Consider the following 21,820-nt stretch of genomic DNA (forward strand, 5'->3'; position numbering starts at 1 on the left):
TATGAACAAATCTCAAAAATATTATGCTAAATTAAGAAGCCAGATACAAGAGGCGGCATATTGCATGGTGCAATTTATAAGATATTCTAAAAGTCCAAAATTATAGGGAGAGAAAACAGATCAGTTTTTCCTGGAGAAGAAGGCTGGAGGGAAAAGTCTGACTTCAAAGGGGCATGAAAAAAATTTGGGATAATGGAAATGCTCTACAGCTTCATTGTAGTAATGGTTACACAACTTTAAACATTTATCAAAAATCATCCAGTTAAAATAAAAAGGACCCCAAAATATAGACATGCACAGTAAAGACTAAGAGCCTGGGGAAAATAATTAAGAGAGTAGCTTAAATTGCTTTATGAAAACTCTACAATTTGTCTCTACAACTTAACATTGTTAAGTGTATTTTCAGGATGGGCTAGTATGATGCATTGGTTCTGAACAAGGCTATAAAATTCAAATTGACTTCAGTTCAAGTTCTGGCTCTGCCATTTATGAATAGAGTGACCTTACACTAATTATTTCATTTCCACCTGAAAGGCTTATGGTGGAGATTTAATGATGCAATTAAATGCTTCATCACTGCTTGGCTCATATGGGCATTCAACAAATGTTAGTTATTTACGAACATTTAGAAAGAGCCTAAGGTGGGGAGGCACACACATAAATAAATTACAGTATCTTGTGAAAAGAGCAGAAATAGAGCAAGTGTAAGGCGCAGTGATGGCAAAAAAATGAGAAATGTTTCACCATGTTTGGAGATGCCAATGAAGCCTTTGCGGAGGAAATCATGACTAAGATAAAATTTGAAAGACAAATAGATGGTTTTCATCCTAATTAGGAGAGTGAAGGGCATAAAATGTCATAGTGTACTTGGAGAATTATGCCCACAGTTTGCCACTTCTTTCCTTTTCTTTCTTTCTTGAGTGATTAGAGAAGTTATTGCAGTGTGAAGGAGTCAGCCAGAATAAGCTCTGGAATGCTAATTTAAGAATCTTGTTGTATCTCATCCTGCATGTGGTGGAGTGGTTGGGAGCCAGCAAAGAGGGAAACAAATTACAAAGATTACTTTGGTCATCTTGGAGAAAGTGGATTGAAGCTAGGATGAAGCTAGAGGGAGATAGACCTGTCAGAAGTCTTGTTAGATGAAATCAGGTAAAGGATGGTGACATTCAGTGCTTTAGCTATGGGAATGAAAAGGTGAGAATAAATTCAACAAGGTTTTAGGGGAATTCACGTAACTGAATATGAAGGAAAATGGTTCCGAAATGACATTCACAATTCATGCTTGGGTATCTAGATGGGTAGTGGTACCTCTTGATATATAGAAAAAACATATTCCTAAAGGGAAATGATGAGTTCAGGTGGGTAGTGTTGATATTTGAGATGCCTGTGGACATCCAGTTAGAGCTTTCCAGTAAGAGGAAGGATATGTGAACCTAGAGCTCAGTATTGAAGTCTGCTGGGGAGCTATATATATGGCAGTTGAAGTCACAAAAATAAAGATGACCCTCAAAAAGCATATAGTATGGGAAGGGAACCAGGGACAGGACCCTGGGAAATATCAACACTTAAGTCTATATAGAAAAGACCTTAAATGGTGGTCATAAAAGTAGGAGGATCAAGAACAAGTAGTATCAAGGAAACCAAGGAAGGTGTTTCAAGAATGGGGTATTATCAAGAGAGTTATACGCAGCAGTGATGTCAGGGAGAATGAAAACTAAGAAACAGCCAATGGATAGGAGTAGTTTTAGCAGTGGGATCAAACCAGATCACTGTGGTTTAAAGAGTGAATGGAAGTTAGTACATGTGGAAATATCAAATGTAGGCTACTGTTTTGGAAACTCATAGTCAAGAAGAGAAAGAGAAAAACGGAATGAAGGCAATACAGGTTGAAAGGAGTTTTTTTTTGTTTGTTTCTGCTTTTTGTATGAGGCAAAGGAGAGACTTCACAGTATTCCCATATCGAAGGGGAAAAGGCTGAAGATCCAGGAGTGTTATTTATTTAACGCCCAATCCCAATCAGAAGATAGAAATCACAAGTTATTTGATAGAAAATTTAATATAAAAATTCTTACATATGAATAAAGCTGTTTATCAGGTAATTTAAAAGGTGATATAAGGACATAAAGCGATATGAAAGAAGCAACTATAAGAAACATCTAACTCTCCTAGGGCTGGGGGACCAGCAGAGGCAGGCAAGGGATGGAGTTTTAAAAGTGTGATAAGAATTCAAGAGAGGGAGATATTTTTGTTTGCTTGTTTGTTTGTTTTTGTTGCTAAGATCCAATCAAAGAGTATTTTATGAAGACAGCATTTGAGCTGGGCTTAACTAAATAGAAATGAAAGAATGTTCCAAGAATTACACAAGTTGCACATGACCTGGCAAATAGTAGATGCTTAATAAATATTTTTGAATGAATACAAGGCCAAATGAAGAGGGCCAATTGCCTTAACTGCTGATTGGAGGAGAGGGCGGAAGACGAAGAAGGGAAACGGAGGTCTAGGCCATTGGGAAGAATGGCATAAAGAGGAAAGAAAGGCGGAAAGGGAGATTTTGAAGGGCCAAGATAAGTTCTGGGAGGGCAGAGTAGACATCCTAGTGCACACAGGGTGTGGGCCCTGCAGGTCTGCGGCATCGTGGAGTCCGGACAGAAAGTGGAGATTTGTTAAGTCATCCCAGGATTCTGGCCAGCCCTGTCCTGGGGAGAAAGCGGTAGCATCTCCGAGTTCGTGAATCCAGAACCAGTCCGCAGGCGAGAAGCTGAGGCCGCACGCCTGCTGATTTACAGTTTGCACCTGCGCTCGCCTGCAACTACTAGGAAGGGGAGGATTCTCCCGTCTATCCTGCCTCAAAGCAGTGGACTCTGGGAGCGGAGGACGCCCGAGCTCCTTCCCTACGGACCGCTTTCTTAAGGCGGGACAATGAGTTCCTCTGGCGGCCGAGCGCGAGCTTCCTGGGCGGAGGCGCGCGCTCCGCTGCGCGCGCAGCCGCGGCCCGGTGTCGCCTAGCAACCAAGAACAACAGTGGCCTAGGAGGCGCGCGCCAGCCGCGGCGGGTGCAGTTCTCCAGGTCCGAGGAGCCGCGGCTCTGAGGGATCTCCTGGCAGGTAAACGTAGGAGTGCGGCTGAGCAGCTACTCCCCCGGTTTGGAGAAGCCCAGGGCCAAGGCCCCAGCAGAACTTGGGCAAGGAGAAGGTGCCCCGCGGGTGGGGACATCTGGGCCACCTGAGGGAACGAACGAACACCTTGTGGGGGTTGTCGGTCCCTGCTCTATGCCCGCAGTATTAGACGGGGGTTGGGTGGGCTTCCTAAGCATCCCGCTGCCTGCCATTTAAGGTGACAAAACTGAGGCCCGGAGAGGGCATCTGAGGGTCTAAGATTCCGCTACTTGACTCTCAGCAAATCAAGAAGCGAGTCCCCACTTGTTCTAGCCTTCCTCCTCCCCGTAAGTTTTCTCAAAAAAGATCTCCCCGTAGACTAAAATTTAAAGTCGTGTAGTCTGAAAGTTCACCAAGAAGTACAAATGATTGGTACATTTGCGGGGGGGAAAATGTGGCTCCTCTCTAATAATCGGGAAGATGCACATTTAAAGCAGATTTGTTTTCGTACCCAATGCCGTGAAGTTCATGCCTTTTCATTCAGTTATTTTCCTTTACCTTAGAGAAGCAGGTACAGAATGTGGATGAACATTTTAGGTTTAAGGATGTTCATTGCAGACTAACCCATAATTTCAGGAAATTGGAAACAAATGCTCAGCAATAGGGGACTGTCCAGATAAATAGTGGACTTTACAGTATTATTTTATTTTTTAAAAAGATTTTATTTATTTATTTGACAGAGATCACAAGTAGGCAGAGAGGCAGGCAGAGAGAGAGGAGGAAGCAGGCTCCCTGCTGAGCAGAGAGCCCCATGCAGGGCTCTATCCCAGGACCCTGAGATCATGACCTGAGCCAAAGGCAGAGGCTTTAACCCACTGAGCCACCCAGGCGCCCCTACAGTATTATTTTAAATGACATGATACGCTGATTCATTGGAGATGATTGGAGCAATAAATGGAGAATGAACTCTCTTGAACTTGTCCATCAGTTTAATATAGGAGGAAAATGGTTCCATTTTCCTACTACATTAGGAAGTTGAGAATATGGGCTAGAAATCCAGGTAGACTGGTAAAATCACTGTAGAAAACACGAAAAAGGAACTATATTGAAATAGTGCTGATCTCCCTGAGTTTTTTCCTGAGTGATTTTTTTTTTAAATCTAAGTGCCCTTCCTTGTTTTCCAAATTTTCTGTAATGAAATGTATTACCTTTTAAAGTAGACAGTAGACACAGAGCTATACACTTAAACATGATTAAAATCGCAAATTTTATAGTATGTTTATTTTAGCACAATAAAAGTCATCAATGGGCAGGTGGTAAAATAGTCAATGAAAGCAGGTTTGCTTCAGTAGAAAAGATTTATTTTCTTAATTTGACATCTCTGAAGCCTTAAAGGAAAACAAATTTTTAAAGAATAAAATAATATAAGGTAATTTTGTTGTAGCATGTTGATTTTAAGTAAAATGTTGAATTTACAAAGTTAAAAAAAAACACCTTAGGATTATTTTTGAGGTTTATTGCCTCTGGCTCTATGTCAGTTGTATACTTCCTCCTGCATTAACTGTTATGCTCAAGATGGCAATAAAAACACAAACTAAATGCTTCCTACTTCATGGTATTGTGTAGGAACAGCTCCATTGCTATAATCCTGTGTTAAGGCTATTCCAACCTCTGCACTCTTCAATATGCAATTATTCAAAGCCACTATCTTAAAATGGGAAAAATCAGTTCCTGAGTGAAAATCAGATGACCTACAGTAATTCTGAATTACAGGTGTAATTCAGTTCTCAAACATTATTCAGAAGCAGTTCTTATATAAATCAAAGGCTGCTGTATCTTGGAATTGGTCGCAAAGAGCTATGAAGTCTCTTTTTCCTAGAGGTCAGTCGTAGGATAGATTTTCATTTGTCCAGAATAGTTTCTGTGCATCTGCTTGGAATATTATAGACAAAAGCCTAGGGTCTTTGTGCTTGTTAAGCATCTATGAGATGATGTTTGAATTTTGAAAAAAAATATTGCCTCTAAAATCTGAAAAGAAAATTGAAAAATTAATGTTAAATTTTTTGATTAATATTGTTACATTTGAAAACAGTTTTCTCATTTTGTAAGAATTTCCAAGTGCACAAACTGCTGAATAATTTCAAATGCTTAATTTCAAAACTTTATAAGACAAAAATTATATTTAATGGAGAATGTGGGTACATTTTAATGTTCAATGTATTGGATGTAATGTGAGGTAGTGCATCACAGCATAAACTTGCCCAGACCCTCAAAGATCTTGAAATTTATGTGACCTGAGCTTAGGGATGTCAGAAGTCCCTAGGAGTTTTTCTAGGAACATGTGGCTTTTTAAAAATATGTGATAAATTAGGGTCAGTGTCCCTAATGCTAGGAGTTGCAGTTGTATCTTGACAGACTATCTGGACTAACTCTGACATTGTAGATTCTCTCCAAGGATTTTTCACTTCCCAGAATTTCTCTGGAAACTATAGTAATTTTTTCAAGATTAGTTTATACCATCTGAGATTGCACAAACGCCAAGCATAACCCCACAAACTCTCATGGGAGAAAATTCAAAAGATTTCTGGGGTTATTCTGGCAGTCATCAACATCGGGAAAGTCCTCTGTACCCAAGTGGAGTTACTCCTCTGTGGTGTATCAACTGTGAGTAGCTACGCTCTTGACGTTTTTCCTGCACAGTCAAGGACATGTGAGGTAAAAAGGGTCTCGCAAGCAGTAGCCCCAATTTCCCCAATATACAACTCTTCACATTCTCAGTTACTTTTTTAATTGAGCTATGGGTTATATTAGAGAAAACTTCTGGTTATTTGGGAAAATGACACCAATGTTAGTTTAGTATTGGTATGTCTTGGGTATCATATATAAAATCATACTCCCAGGAAAAACGGTTAATGATTTTTATAAATATTGAATGCCTAGTGTGCACCAGATACTCTCGGGATAGATCAGTGTGAGAAAGCAGACCAAAATCCATCCTTTTGTGGCGAAACATTCTTGCAGATCTCAAAAGTAACTTGGATTTAGTCTCCCAAGCCCTCTAAGTGAGCTGTAAGCATGGTAAACTATTCCCGGTTATGTAAGTAAAAGTTATGTCTCTAATGTATTGTCTTCCTTACGACCTGGAAGCCAGAACTAATGCTCAAAAAATTCCAAAAACACTGAGAATTTGAAATAAGAATGTAGGTAACATATTTGTACATGTACAATAATTTCTACATATATTAGTAGAAATACTAATATTAGTAGCATAGTCTCTTTTTATGTACAGTTAAAATGAGGAAATAAATCTCTTTCTAAGGGCATAGGTGACATGGATTTGTACATTGTATAAACAATGTACAAATGACACTTTTTTTTAAAAAGCAGGCTCCACTCCCAGCCTAGAGCCCAAGATGGGGCCTGAACTCACAACCCTGAGATCAAGACCTGAGCTGAGATCAAGAGTCAGATGCTTAATCAATTGACCCACCCAGGCGCTCCTATTTAACTATTTATTGCATCTTTTTCCAGAATGGGTAAAAAGATAAAGAAGGAAGCAGAACCACCTCCTAAGGATGTGGTAAGTTTCTGATTTGAATATTATAGTAGCACATTAACAACCAGTTTTAAAAATAAATTGTTCAAACAGTTTGGCACATACCAGTATATACATGAGTACACAGTGGCAGAAGTCCAAAGTCTGACTAATGATAAGATTAGTTAGAGAAATCTAACATTATATAAACAAACATTTACAATGTTGTCATTACATAATTAGCACAATTAGAGAGTAATTATTAGCTTTTCCAGTATGTGGATGGCATGTTTATAAGCCTAGTTAATGAGCAAATAGTTTTGGTTTGTTCTTTTAAATATTTTAAATTTATATTTGCCTGTCTCTCATTAATGTTAATCATCCAAGTGCATTTTCAAAGATAACTAGAGTTTATGCTATAGCTATTAGATGGGGGTAGAAGGTTGTCTGAAGACCACCGTTTGGACATCAGAAGTCTTGTATTTTCCAGTTCTATGGAGACGAAAGTGTGGGTTCATCCTCTTTTTCTATTCCCAATATTTGAGTAATGCATTTCCTACAATACGAAACCCTGTCTCTATTTTTAAATTTTTTAAAAATTTTTTTAAAAAGATTTTTATTTATTTATTTGACAGACAGAGATACAAGTAGGCAGAGAGGCAGACAGAGAGAGAGGAAAGGAAGCAGGCTTCCCACCGAGCAGAGAGCCCAATGCGGGGCTGGATCCCAATGCGGGGCTCAACCGCAGGACCCTGGGATCATGACCTGAGCCGAAGGCAGAGGCTTTAACCCACTGAGCCACCCAGGTGCCCCCTGTCTCTTTTAAAAGCATGGTTTTATCTTATTTCTTTAAGGTTTATCAATTACTGAAAGATTGTGTTAAAAATAGAAAATGAACTTGGACAGTTTTCAGTGTGGAAACTTCTTTTGAAACAGACATTTGGTATCATTTTCTTCAAATAAAATGTACATAAAAAACTGCTTATAGTCAGTCAGTAGACTCACAGGATTTTATAGTTGAGGGAAGCTGAGCTTAGCGCAAGATCTTCCCAACAACACTGGAGTTTTGTGGTTACAAATGTGAGCTACTTCCCAGCTCTGCCTCTCATGAGCTGTGTTACTTGTCACAGTTGCCAATTGTGGCTGAGTTATTTCAGCTTTTCAAAAAAAAATTTCTTCAGTGCGAATTATAATGTCCAATTCATTTTGGTTGTTGTAGGAATTAAAATGAAATAAAGCACATCAAATTTTCAGTACCTGGCACATAGTTAACACTAGTAAATAAGACCTATTATTATGGGACTCCTTTAGACTCTGACACGGGCACACACACACACACACACACACCCTATGTAACTCCTTGTGGGTGATCCTTCAGTATAGTTGGGAACAAAGACAGCAGAAGCATCTGTCTGCCCAGGTCTAGGAAAGCTTTGCAGAGATAGACGGTCATTGTGGTCCATGATACATTTTCATCCTTCTAGTTGTTCTCCCTTTGGACATACTCCTAAAACATTCCAAATTCTCTTGTTTTTACATTACCACTTTTTATTGCAAAATAGCATTTTTAAAAGATTTTATTTTATTTTTTTAAAAGATTTTATTTATCTATCTAACTGAGGGGGAGAGACAGAGAGAACACTCAGGGGGAGGGGCTGAGGGGGGAGGGAAAGAGGCATACGCAGACTCCCTGCCAAGTGCTGGGCTCTACACCAGGACCTGAGATCATGACCTGAGCCTAAGTCAACAGTCAGGTGCCTAAGTCACCACCCAGGTGCCCCAAGATTTTACTTTTAAGTGATCTTTATACCCAGTGTGGGGCTCAAGTGCTCAATCCCAAGATCAAGAGTTGCATGCTCCACTCACTGAGCCAGTCAGGTGCCCCACAAAATAGCGTTATTGACATCTTATTACCGGAAAGTGGACTAATGAACACAGTACTTGCTGACGAACACTGTTTGATTAAAATTGGAATTAAGAGACTATTAAACAACAGAAATATTTGTCTAATACACTTTCTATAATTTTGCAGTGTCTTTCCTCTGTATTGCAGTCCTTGCAGGGCACAGTCAAGGGCCTGAGAAACAGTTTTAATCCTAGCATTACCAGAAATTTAGCTCTTGTTTCCTTATGAGGTTCACAACAGCCTTAGGGACAGCCAAAGCGTGTGCAATGGCCAATGTCAAAGAAATTACTGCCTGTGTTTTCTTTGGGAGTTTATGGTTTCAGGTCTCATATTTAAGTCTTTAATCCACTTGAGTTTATTTGTGTGTGTGGTATAAGTCGTCCGGTTTCATTCTTTTCCCTACACCATTTGTTGAAGAGACTGCCTTTTCCCCATTGTATACTCTTGCCTCCTATGATGAAGATTAATTGACCATATAAGCATGGGTTTATTTCTGGACTCTTATTCTGTTCCATTGACCTATGTGTCTTATTTTTGTGCCAATACCATGCTGTTTTGATGACTATAGCTTTTGTAGCACATCTTGAAATCTGGTATTGTTATAACTCCAGCTTTGTTGTTCTTTCTCAAGATTACTTTGGCTATTTGGGATATTTTGTGGTTCTGTACACATTTTAGCATTATTTGTTCTAGTTCTGTGAAAAATATTGTTAGTATTTTTTATAGGGATTGCATCAAGTATCCCTTCATAGATGAGCGGATAGAGAATATATGAGATTTATACACACACACACACACACACACACATATATATATACACACACATATATACATACAATGGAATATTACTCAGCTATAAAAAGAATGCAACAACGTGGAAGGACCTAGCGGGTATAATGCTAAGTGAAGGAGGAAATCAAAGACAGACAAATACCTAATGATTTCAGTCATACATGGAGTTTAAGAAAAAACCAAATGAACAAACAAAACAAGAGACAAACAGAAAAAACAGACTTTAAATTCAGAGAACAAACTGTTGGTTGCCAGAGGGAAGGAAGGTGGGGGATGAATGAGATAAAGGGGATTTAAGAATACACTTATCTTGATGTGAACTGAGAAATGTACAGAATTTTTGAATCATATTGTACACATGAAACGAATATAACATCCTATGTTAATTATACTTAAAAAAAAAATAGAGTGAGACACCCCCCCCCAAAAAAGGGCACGTTACAGTTACCAATGGTCCTTGACTATTGCATTTCCTCAAGGTCCTTCCATCCTTTCCCTACTCTGACTTTATGTTAATAAAGCTGATAGATTAGTGTGAAAGTATGTAATCACTTTCTATCTTGAAAATTCAAATACTTCAAAACAGTATGCCACAGTTTAAGCTATCTGAACTTGGAATTTTTTCTGAGGTATAGCTCTTCAAAGTCTACAAATTTTTCTTGTACAAATTTTAAAGGAATACCAAATTTAAAAGATAAATATATAACTGCTTAAGAAAATAAACTTTCCTGTGTCAACAAATAACAACTTCCTTATAGAGTTCCTAAAAACATTATTTCCAAAGATTTGTATTTTTATTAGACTTTCATCTACTATTTAAAATGGGTTATGGGGACAGAAAGAAGAATGTTCAGTTATATGGTTAAAACAAAAAGCTCCCTTTGCTTTTCTTATTTTCTCATTGTCAAAGCATACATCTAATATATGCCTGTATGGTTTATTGACCTCCATTCTTTTTCATAAAATTGACCACTACCTAAGAAGATGCTTGGATGTGGGGAAGATACAGCTTAAGTGAGCAGTGTAAGATTCTGCCTTCCCACATCATTTCCATGTCTAGCTGAAAGGTTGTTTGTGATGCTTTAAATAAAAGGCAAACTTCCTGTAGAGTGATTGCATAAGAGAGTTACTAACAAAGGACCTTAGTAGACAATATTTAATATAAGGCAAGATATTCAGTGACTGAGAACATAGGCTGCAGAGTTATACTGCCAGAACCTGAATCCTCACTCCATCATCCATCATTTGATCTGGGGCAAAGTTTCCAACCTCTGTCCACTCCAGTGAGGAGGTAATGATAGCCACCTCATATCTACTCACAGCAACGAGACAACGTAGATAAATAGAAGATGCTTAGAACGGTGCTTGGCACTAGATAAGAATTTAGTAAAAGTGGTTATTTTGAATCATGTAGTTGAGGGTACTCTTCATTACTCTGTAAAACTTTAGAGTTTTTATGAATTGTCTAAGGAGGCAGGGAGATCAGCTGTGGAAGACCCGCTGGCCACTGAAGTTCCCGGTGGCCTGGGTGTGGCCATTATGATTCACGGTCAGGTCTTCAAGTCTATGAGCATTTGCTTAATACTTCAGAGGAAATCAAGTTTCAGTGGATAAATCCACAGCATCTAAACTCACTAGGGACAATGGTTCTGGAATCTCACTAAGTATCAAGTTAAAGAACGTTTATTTTCATGCATCAGCACCTTTTCTCCATAGTTCAGTACCATATGGGGGAGGAGTATTGAGTCAGAGCAACAGGCAATAACAGAACTTGCTCCCTCACATGGGCAACAAAACCCACTTCCTTGCAGGAGTGGGATGGCTACAGGGTCCTTTTTCTCCAGGAAGCTTTCATCAACCTCAGAATGCAACCCTTAATGTTCTGCCACCTACTGCCAAAATGGACTTGTTTCAGAAATGGAGCTTCATGGGACTTTATTTTCCTGTCTTTTGCTCTCATCACAGATAAATAAAATGTCATAGTTTAGAGGTGCCTGGGTGGTTCAGTGGGTTAAAGCCTCTGCCTTTGGCTCAGGTCATGATCCCAGGGTCCTGGAATCAAGCCCCGCATGGGGCTCTCTGCTCAGTGGGGAGCCTGCTTCTCTCCTCTCCTTCTGCCTGCCTCTCTGCCTACTTGTGATCTCTGTCTGTCAAATAAATAAATAAAATAAATCTTTAAAAAGTCATAGTTTAATGAAAATTATTATTAATTAATAAACATATACAAAACTGTATAAAAAATTATCAGCTTGCTTACCTAGCTCTAAACCTTTAATTTGGGTCATAGAGAAAACCAGAGATCATTTTAGCTGTTTTCATTTTCATTTTTACACTTTTTAGCAGATTTTAACTGATGTCTAGATGTTCTTTACTAAAAGTTCATACTAGAGTGGTAGTCTGCTTGCTTCTGTTTATCTGTCTCTCTTTTCCTGTGTAATTGGTTCCTTGTGACCTGAGACCACTGATGTAGTAAACACATTCCAGTTGACATCAAAAAAGCCATTTATTTGCCCTTATTGGTACCATAAAAGTCACTAAACTGTCATGATTTATATATTTTCACTGAGTTCAACTTTATAATTTTGTATTCTTTTATACCTGTGCTAATACAGTAGTCACTGGCCACATGTGGTTATTTAAATTAAAATTTACAATAATTAAAGTAAAATCAATCAAAATTGACAACTAAAACTTAAATGAAAAATTCAGTTCCTCCATCACATTACACTTCAAGTGCCCAAAAGCCCCACGTGGCTTGTGACTTCTCTATTGGACGATGCAGAATCAGAACATTCCCATCATTGAAATTCTACTGGGCAGCACCGTTCTAGACAATCTTGTTTCCTTACCAGAGATATAAAAATATCTCTATGAGTCTGTGGCTTCTCTAATTAAGTGAGCTTGAAATTTCAAGTTTAGCCAAAATGCTTCCCCTTTATTACACTCTTTCTATAAATAACTTTTGTTCATCATTTATTTTGTACAGAGCGTGAAATTATAATTTCACAACCAGCTTGCTGGTGACTGACTGTGAGCTCCTCACAGGAAAGCAGATGGGATATGTAATTACAGCACAGTATTATTTATTTAGTTGTATGGCATTCTGTTATAGCTATCATTTTATTCTCAGCACCCATTTTAATAAAAAATTACTATAATGCTGTAGGCTCTGTAGGAGAAACAAACATCATGCCAAGTTTCTCCACTCTCTGCCAAATATTGGTATTTTCCCTCTTTTAATAGCCCTTTAGATTGTGGCTCTCACAGTTTGGATCTTCCCTTTAAGCTTCTTGTAACCCATATCACCTTTTTCTTAAGGATGACCAGAAGACATGGCAAAATACTGAAGTGTTTTCTCAACCAATAAAGAAGGATTAAAGATGTTTATGATAGTTTTAGTTTAAATATATTTTCATGTACTCCTTTGACAATTGTAGTCATTGTGTCATGACATAGCCTTGTTTTAATATGGCATATTTATTCACATGCTTATAAAGTCAGCTTTAAAAATATTGAAATACCAGAATAGTAAATATTTTAGTTGGTGGAAACAGTCACTTAACAAACAATAATGTAATTCAGATAGCAATGATCAATGAGGAAAAATAAAGTAGTCTATAGGGTTGGAGAGTGATCAGGCTACTTTAAATAAAATACATGTCAGGGAAAGCTTTCCCAGTGGGGTCACACTTAAGAAAGACAAATGGAATGAGGAAGTATGCTATGCAAATATCTGGAGAGAGCACCCCAGCCAGAGAATAATAACTAAGGCCTTACTTAGTATGTGTGAGCAATGCCAAGAAAGTTGGTATGACAGGAAATTATGAAGCAGGGAGTACAAGCTAGGTGCCAAAGGTGGTGGGATGGTGGTGATGATTGGGTTTTTTTCCTAATGTGCAAAAAGGGGAATCCAGTGGAGAGCTACAAGTAGAGGATTAGCAGCATCTCATTTATATTTAAAACAAAAAGCACAAGAGCATTCTAGCTCCACTGTGAAAGGAAAGTGAAAACTGGAAGACCAATTCAGAGGCTGTTAACAGAGGAGCCATGAACTCTGCAGCTAGCCCCAGATGGTAATTGTGCAGGCAAGAAGTGGCCATAGTTGGGATCCATGTTGAGGGTAGAGCTGACAGAATTTGCTGATGGTTTGCATGCGTTGTGTGAGAAGAAGAGGAGTTGGGGGAAGTTTCAAGGTCCGGCTTGAACAACTGAGCAAATGATGGTCAACTTATTGAAGAAGACGCATACACCAAAGAAACAATGCAATGTCTTGAGTGCTATTATAGAGAAGTTCAGAGGAATATAGCTGTGAAAAAAAAACAAAACAAAGCGACTCCCTCAAGCAACAACAAAAACCAAGGATTTTCAATATCTGAACTACCATGAATAAAAAGCAAAAAACATTATCCAGAAAGATGGAGGCCTGGTAATTAAAGTCAGACTTAAGCTTCTACAGTTTCAAGTATTATTATTTTAATTCTCTAGAAGTGAGATAAAAATGGCAAGTGATAGGTAGCATGGTGATCACTGATGATGGTCTTAGTACTATTTTGGTGAACTAATGAGGATCAAAGTCAGTTTAGAGAAGTTCAGCAGGAAGTGTGAGAAGGAAAAAATGGAGAAAAATCAATAGTTCATAGAATTTTTGACCAAAAGGGAAGGAGTGATAGGATAGCATCTGGAAGGTGATTAACATCTAGGAAAAGATTATTTTTGTTTTAAAATAAGAGAGTTTTGAGAAGCCAGAGTTTAGAGAGGCTAAGATGGCTGGAATTTGCAGGGCCGAGTGCCAGAGAGGAGGGAAATACATAGAAAAATAGCTCCAGAAATTTGGTTAATGGTCCCCTTGATTCTTTGAAGTCAAGCAGCACAGGGTGAAAGTCATGCTCATGACAAAGAACAGGCATGAACAACTATCAGGGAGATGTAAGCTGCATAATTTTTAGACTCATATCGGTCTGGAAGACATTCTGATTTTGACCCAAAAGATTGGAGAGATCTTATTGAACATCTGGGGTATTAAATAGAGGCCCCAGCAAGGTCATGCCTTAGTAGTAGAATGGTTAATCCAGCCCTAGAGCAAAGCTTCCCCAGGCTTGCTGTAATAAGGCTTTAAAACACACCTTAAATAGATCAAGCTGAACCATAAATAAAACAACTGTCTAGCAGAACAAAATTCAACATCTTTTAAGAGAACCCCCCCAAAAGAATCCAGACACTCAACAACATAATTTTCACAATGTTTAGCTGCCAATAAAAATTATTATATATGCAAAGAAATATGTGATCTCGTCAGAAGAAAACTCAGTTGTTAAGCCAATAGAGAAGATAAAATTGGATACTAAAAATATTCAACTATCCAAAAGAAGATAGGAAAAAAGGAACCAGGGACCAAATAAGAGAAATAGAAAACAACTAACAGGATGGTCCGTTAAAACCCAATTATATCTATAACTATATTAAATGTAAATGATTTAATACTCCAATTACAAGTGAGAGATTGTCAAACTGAATAAAAAAACAAGATCCAAAATATAAGCTGTCTATAAGAAATCTCCTTTCAGTATAAAGATACGGATAGGTTAAAAGTAAAAATAAGGAAAAAGATAAACTGAAATAATCATAAGAGAGCTGGAGTGTCTATATTAATACTAGATGAATTATATTGCAGGGCAAATATTACCAGAGAAAAAGAGATATATATCATCATAATGAAAAGGTTCATTTGGAAAAATGGTCCTAAATGTTTTTCACCTAGTAACACTTGTTTAAAATACATGAAGAAAAAATGATACCATTTGTCCTTAGCATCAAAAATAATGAAATATTTAGAGATAAATTTAACAAAGTAAATGTAATGCTTATATGCTGAAAAACTATAAAACATTGCTGAGACAAATTAAAGAAGAGAAGTGAAGAGATATACTTGTTGGATACAGATACATTGCTGGTGGGAACACAAAACAGTAAAACAATTTTGGAAAAAAATTATTATTATTATTATTGTTAAATTTTTTTTGTAAAACTAAACATGCAGTACCAGATAAGCCAGAAATTCTACTGCTAGGTATTTATTCAAGAGAAATGAAAGCACATTTCTACAAGAAGACTTATATGAAAATGCCCGTTGCAGCTTTATTCATAATGGTCTCAAATGGAAACAACCCAAAGGCCCATCAGCTGACTGGATAAATAAATTGTGTTGTATTCATACAATGAGATACCACTCACTGTTAAAAAGGAATGAATCACTGATACATGGAACAATCTGAATGAATCTCATAAGCATTCTGCCAAATGAAGGGAGCCATACATAAAGTGTACCTATGTAATAATTTTATATTAAATAGTTAAAATTAATCTATAGCAAAAGGAGGCAGATCAGTGGTTGCCTAGAGTGGATATGGGAAAGGGAATCAACTGGAGAGAGAGGCAGGAGCATTGAGGTAATGGAAAGTTCCACATATCATTGGTTATACATATGAGTTTAATAAAATTCCTCATACTTACACTTGGGTGGATTTTGTCAAATCTAAGTTGGCCCTCTGTAAAGTAGACTCAAACGAAGCAACGGGAATAATTTAATTGTTAGGTGGAAGGTGATTACTCAAGAGAAAAAAAGGATGATTAATGGTATGACATAACTGGGAATATGTATGTTCTATGAGAGTGGGGGAATTGGTTATCTTGTTTAATGTGTGCTCTTCTCAGTGAAATGCATTTATTAGGGGTTGAATGAGTGTTTATTGAATGAATGAGTGAATTAAAGATGAATAGGTTAATAATCCAAAACACACATTAGACATTGGGCTTAGGTAGTAGAAGAAGCATTTCCTTTAATATAATACAGGGATATGTGTAGAGGCTCTTGTGGATATGTGAGGCTGTTGTGAATTTGTTGATCATGAATTTATAGTAATACTGTTTTTCCCTATAGTTTAATGTTCTCTAAGAATGCTCAGATGCTTGAGTGCAAATACAAAGAGAGAAATTCTTAGTGTCTGTTCATGGTTTGGATATTCTAAAATTGATTTGATAAGAAGACAGAAGGACACAAAGATTTATTTTGGGTTTGGCAGGAGTGTTATTAAAATAATAGATTATTAAATCTAAGCAGGATAAAAAACAAAGTGAAGTAAGAGTAAGACACTTAGGGGCACCTGGGTGGCTCAGTGGGTTAAAGCCTCTGCCTTCGGCTCAGGTCATGATCCCAAAGTCCTGGGATCGAGCCCCGAGTCGGGCTCTCTGCTCAGCGGGGAGACTGCTTCCCTCCTCTCCTTCTGCCTGCCTCTCTGCCTACTTGTGGTCTCTGTTTGTCAAATAAAAAAAATCTTAAAAAAAAAAAGAAGAGTAAGATCCTTAGAGTAAGACATACACAAACAACAGCTTTAATTTGGATGTTAGATGATGCTGTCCTGACATCCAACAGCCATTTCCCCTACAAGGGGCATTTTTATTCCAGCTGTGCCCTTTTAAGTCATTGCTTACTGCTGTCTTCTCTGCTCTCCCAACCTTAGACAATTATGCTTCCTTATTCAGAGTAATCTGTCCCTCCATTCTTAGCCTGAAACTGAACATCAATTTTTGTTATATATCTAGACACAATAAGGTGTCCATTTAGGAAGGGCCAACACAAAAGGCCAGCTAAAACTTTGAAATTTATTTTTTCCCCTTTAACATAAACAGAACACCCTCCTTCTCCAGTCTCTGGAAATGGAAGAAAAATGGTGTGATAATGTGTTTTCACCTTGACTGAAGAAAACCCATAGGAGCCATGAATTTGTTATTGTGCATCATGGCTACCCATGAATTCTCAAGATCTCATAAAACAATAGAGATCTTCCTAGAGCTCTATACTTTTTCTTTACACTGTATTACCATTTTCCCTGTTTCAGATTTTATCCAAATGGGTTTTACATTTTGGTTTTCTATTTTACATTGCGGTTTTCTATTGTTTTTTAGTTATTCTGCCTACGTAATTTCTGCTTTCTCATAAAGAGTAGTGATTAGAAGCAAGTACTGATTATTAGAACTGTCAGGGCATGTAATATATACTGGTACTCAAGGATTCTTGTGTATCAACTTAAAATTATGCTAGTATATGTTATTTAATGATCATCTATTATGTGCCAGACAATGTGCTAAGTGCTTTACATATTTGATATCTAATCCTCTCCTTGATCCTTCAGGGAGAATATGTATCATTATGCCCATTATACAGAAAAGGAAAACTGAAATTCTAGCATCATAAGTAACTTGCTTGATTCCACATAGCTAAGTTGAAAGACTAGATCTGTCAGATTCCAAAATGCTTTGCTCTTCCTGCCATTACTCCAGGAATTCCAAAGCCAATAGTGGCACTATCTATCAGTGATTTTTTTAAATGAAAACTTTACAGTGCACTTCGTGGGCAGCGACCACATCCTTTTTGAATGATTACGTTCTCTTCAAGTTTCTAGACACTGTTCATTTTTTTATGTGTTTCTTAAAGCTCATATGTGAACCTGACATTTTTTCTCTCTACATTTCAGTTTGACCCCTTAACAATTGAAAGCAAAAAAGCAGCAACTGTGGTGTTAATGCTTAATTCTCCAGAAGAAGAAATTTTGGCTAAAGCATGTGAAGCCATTTATAGATTTGCTTTAAAAGGTTTGTTTTTTTCAGTTTATTTTTCCATTTCATTAGTTTCTTAAAATATTTACTACATAATGGGCCCTTTCTTCCTATTTTTAATTCACTTCTTATCAGATGAATTCCTTCAAACAACCAGAATATCGTTTAATGCATTACCTGAAAGTAATATATCTCCCTAAGTGCCTATCTTAATCTTAAGGAGTAATTTAGTCACTACATAGAATAGTCATGTTGAAGGTTTAATTGTAGTTTAAAAAATTGTAAGTCACAGGAGCTGCAAGAGCTCCCAGTGGTCAAAGCTGGAACAATTTGAGCAACAAAATAAAGTAGTATTGAATTATAACCCAAAGTATAAATAAGTATTTATGAGCCTGTACTGATACAAATAAATAATTGAATAAGTAAATAAATGAGAGAGAAAATAAAAAACTCCCATGCAGAAGAAGTCCAAATAATTTATGTACTCTGACCTCAAGGAGGCAGAATGTAACTTTTTACTCTGTGGGTGTGGGCTTTGCATAGGGACTTCTTTTCAAAGATTGCAATATGGAAACAGGGAAAAAAGAGTAAGTTGATAGTGGAGAAACCTGACAAGCACTACTGAGTCAGGTGATCAAAATCAGCATCAATAGTGATAAGTCATAGTGATAATATGTGAACTTGACATGATGTAATGAAAAATGGCACTTCTGTTATTTTCCCCCAAAACTTATAACCCTGAAATCAGACAAGTTCCAAGTCAGGGACATTCTACAAATACATCTAACCAGTACTCCTCAAAACTGTCATAGCTAGCAAAAACAAGAAAATTCTGAGAAACTCATAGCCAAGAGGAGTTGAGGATAGTATATATGACTAATGTCACAGGGGACCCTGGATAGGATCCTGGAACAGAAAAGGAACATTAGGCTAAAAGTAAAGAAATATGAATAAACATGGACTTTAATTAATAGTAACATATTAATATTGGCTTATTAATTATTATTAATAATTAACAAAATGTTAATAATGGGAACATGGGTTTAGGATATGTGGTAACTCTGTCTTATCTGAGCAATTTTTCTGTAAAACTAAAACCATATAGAAATTGGAATTTATTAAAACACTATACATGTTACAAGTTAGGTCCTATCTCAAGGATTATTCATAGAGGGTTTATAATCACAAATGGTAATTGTATTCTAATTCATTCCAAGTGATGATAAAAGTAGACTTTTATTATACTGTATAACATTTTAATTGAGAATACTGAAGAGTTTAGTATAACTTTGTATTTTTAACAAAACCATTTAAACTAAGAAGGGAGCAATTTGAATTTTAAGGAAATGATACTTACATTTAAGGAAATGATACTAAACATTGTTTTGGGACTTGTATGAGAGAGCAACAAATCACTCAAGTAGCAAATGGTGAAATACTCACCTTGATATATTTCACTCTAGTTATTGGGAATCCAGATAAAAACCAGAATCATTACTTCTGGCAGGTATGGTTCATGAGTAATTGTGTAGAATTCTGGGCTGGATTTCAGGGAGACATTGGATCATGAAGTTAGGGCAACTTGAGTCTCACTCAGCCATACAGAATCATCAAATGCCATCTGTTTTTATATGACATGAGGTAAAGAAATATGTGAAATCAATACGGAAATTACTGTAAGTCTGTGTTCTATACTAGCAGTATTTTCTGACTGTGTTTTTAAGATAAATTACCTCCTGGCCATGATGGACCAAGGGGTCAAATTTACTTTCCTGATTGAAACAACTAAGAAAATAAGAATCTATGAAATAACAGTTGGCAAAACACTGGATATTAGGCAATGAATGACAGACCATTGAGAGATAGGAAATGAAAGAAATAAACTTTGATTACCCCAGCTTATTGATTTCAGAGAATTTCCAGGACCACATCACAGGAAGGGGTATCCTGTACAGAGCCTTGTAGACTCTGAGAAGACAGATCTAAGAGTTCAGGGAGACAAAGGCAGCAAGAGTTTTCAGTAACAGAGAGGAAAGAGAACTCGGGAGAGTGGCAAAGGGTCTGATTCAAGTGTTCAGCTAGTACTGATAAGGAGATACGTATGTGGGAACTACTTGAAGTCAGACAAAGCACTTAACAGGATCAGATTTAACAGCACCTGGTGCTCACACAGGGTCACAAGTTGTGTCTATTTCCATCAGCCAGACTAGAAAACTTCAAGATTCATGGAGAATTATATAGAATACACCGAAGGGTCTTGCCTCAAGAGTTAGAAATTATTAGCCCTAGATCGAGCTTTGCTCTAGTACCACCTAATAAATATTTAAAAAAGCAAGACCTAAAGTGATCAAATTGTTTCCAGATAATTATGTCCCAAAACAAATTTGAAGAATACAAAAATTACCATTTACCAACTAGGTAAAATCTACAATGTCTGGCATCCAATAAAAAAAATTACCAGGCATGAAAAGAAACAGGAAAATATAACCCATAATAAAGATAAGTCATCAGTAAATAAAAACTGACACAATGTATGTGTAAGTGTAAAGAAGAGAAGAAGGACCGAAAAAACGTTAGAAGAATTAATGGCTCTGAATTCCCCCAACATGACAAAAACTCTAAGCTTCTGGATCCAAGAAGATCATACAAAACCAAGCACAATGAATATGAAGAAAACTACACCAAGGTACAATAAAATCAAATTGCTTGAAAAGAATGATAAAGAGAAAATCTTAAAAAGCAGCCAGGAGAGAAGCACATTACATTCAGAGGAACAAAAATAAGGATGACAATAGATTTATCAACACAAATGATGCAAGCAAGAAGTCAGTGGAGCAACATCTTTAAAATACTGAAAGAAAAATAAACTTTAATCCTAGAATTTTATTCCCAGCAAAAATATCTTTCAAAAAACACAAGTGAGATAATGTCTCAGACATTCAAAAGCTGAAGTAGTTTATTGCAAGCAGACCCACACTACTAATTGTAGTAAAGTAGGTCCTTCAGGAAGAAGGAAAATTGACACTAGATGGAAATGTGGATCTACACAAAATAATAAAGATAGAACACTAGAAATGGTAACACACAAAGGTTTTTCTCATTATTTAGATCACTTAAAATTGGTTATTTTAAACAAAAAGAGTAACCATTTCCTGTGCAGAAACACTTGTAAAAATAAGATAAAATAAGATAAAAATAACATAAATAAAAAAAAACCAACAGAACCAAGGTAGAAAGGGGAAAAATGGAAGTATACTACTGTAAGTTTCTTGCACTATATGTGAAGTGGTCTATCACGACTGGAAAGTAGACTGTGATAAGGATGTTTACTACAGAATTTAATACAACCACTAAAACAACAAAGAATAATATCAAATAAGCCAACAAAGGAAATGAAATGGAATCATCAAAATAATATTCAATTCATATAAAGAAGGCAAAGATGAAAAAAGGAAAAAACAAATAACAAGATGGTAGACTTAAACCTAATGATATCAACTATCAAACTAAATATAAATAGTCTGAGTAATCAATTAACAGGGAGATAGTGCTATCGTCTATAAAAAGCAAGACCAAACTACATGCTACATCCAAGAAATGCATTTAGAATGTAATGACACAAATAACTTGAAAGTAAAAGGATAAAAAAAGATATCCTATATCAATACTAATAAAAGAAAGCTGGAGTGACTATATTAATATCAGAATAATAAAAGAGCAGAATCAGATAAAAAACATTATTTTATAATAATAAGAGTCAATTAATCAAAAAGCTATGAAAAATAAAATAAGATGAAAACAGAGAGGGAGGCAAACCATAAGTGATTCGTAACTATAAGAAACAAACTTAGGATTGTTGGAGGGGAATTGGGTGGGGGA

At 36.7% G+C, this 21,820-nt stretch overlaps 1 protein-coding gene across 6 annotated transcripts in view; it reads left to right on the forward strand.

The window, feature by feature from the left end:
• ARMC3 (armadillo repeat containing 3) overlaps positions 1 to 21,820 on the forward strand; it is a 97,825-nt gene that overhangs the window by 2,122 nt on the left and 73,883 nt on the right. For 3 of the 6 annotated variants that reach the window (XM_044228021.1, XM_044228023.1, XM_044228022.1), the window contains exons 2-3: positions 6,627 to 6,675; positions 17,860 to 17,977. In XM_044228021.1, the coding sequence (XP_044083956.1) occupies positions 6,627 to 6,675; positions 17,860 to 17,977 (167 nt within the window). Of the gene's footprint in view, positions 1 to 3,061; positions 3,105 to 6,626; positions 6,676 to 17,859; positions 17,978 to 21,820 lie in introns of those variants that run through there. The other 3 variants (XM_044228025.1, XM_044228028.1, XM_044228024.1) reach the window with 2 other exon arrangements.

This window comes from Neovison vison, chromosome 12 (assembly GCF_020171115.1).
Source record: "Neovison vison isolate M4711 chromosome 12, ASM_NN_V1, whole genome shotgun sequence".
Classification (NCBI taxonomy): domain Eukaryota; kingdom Metazoa; phylum Chordata; class Mammalia; order Carnivora; family Mustelidae; genus Neogale; species Neogale vison.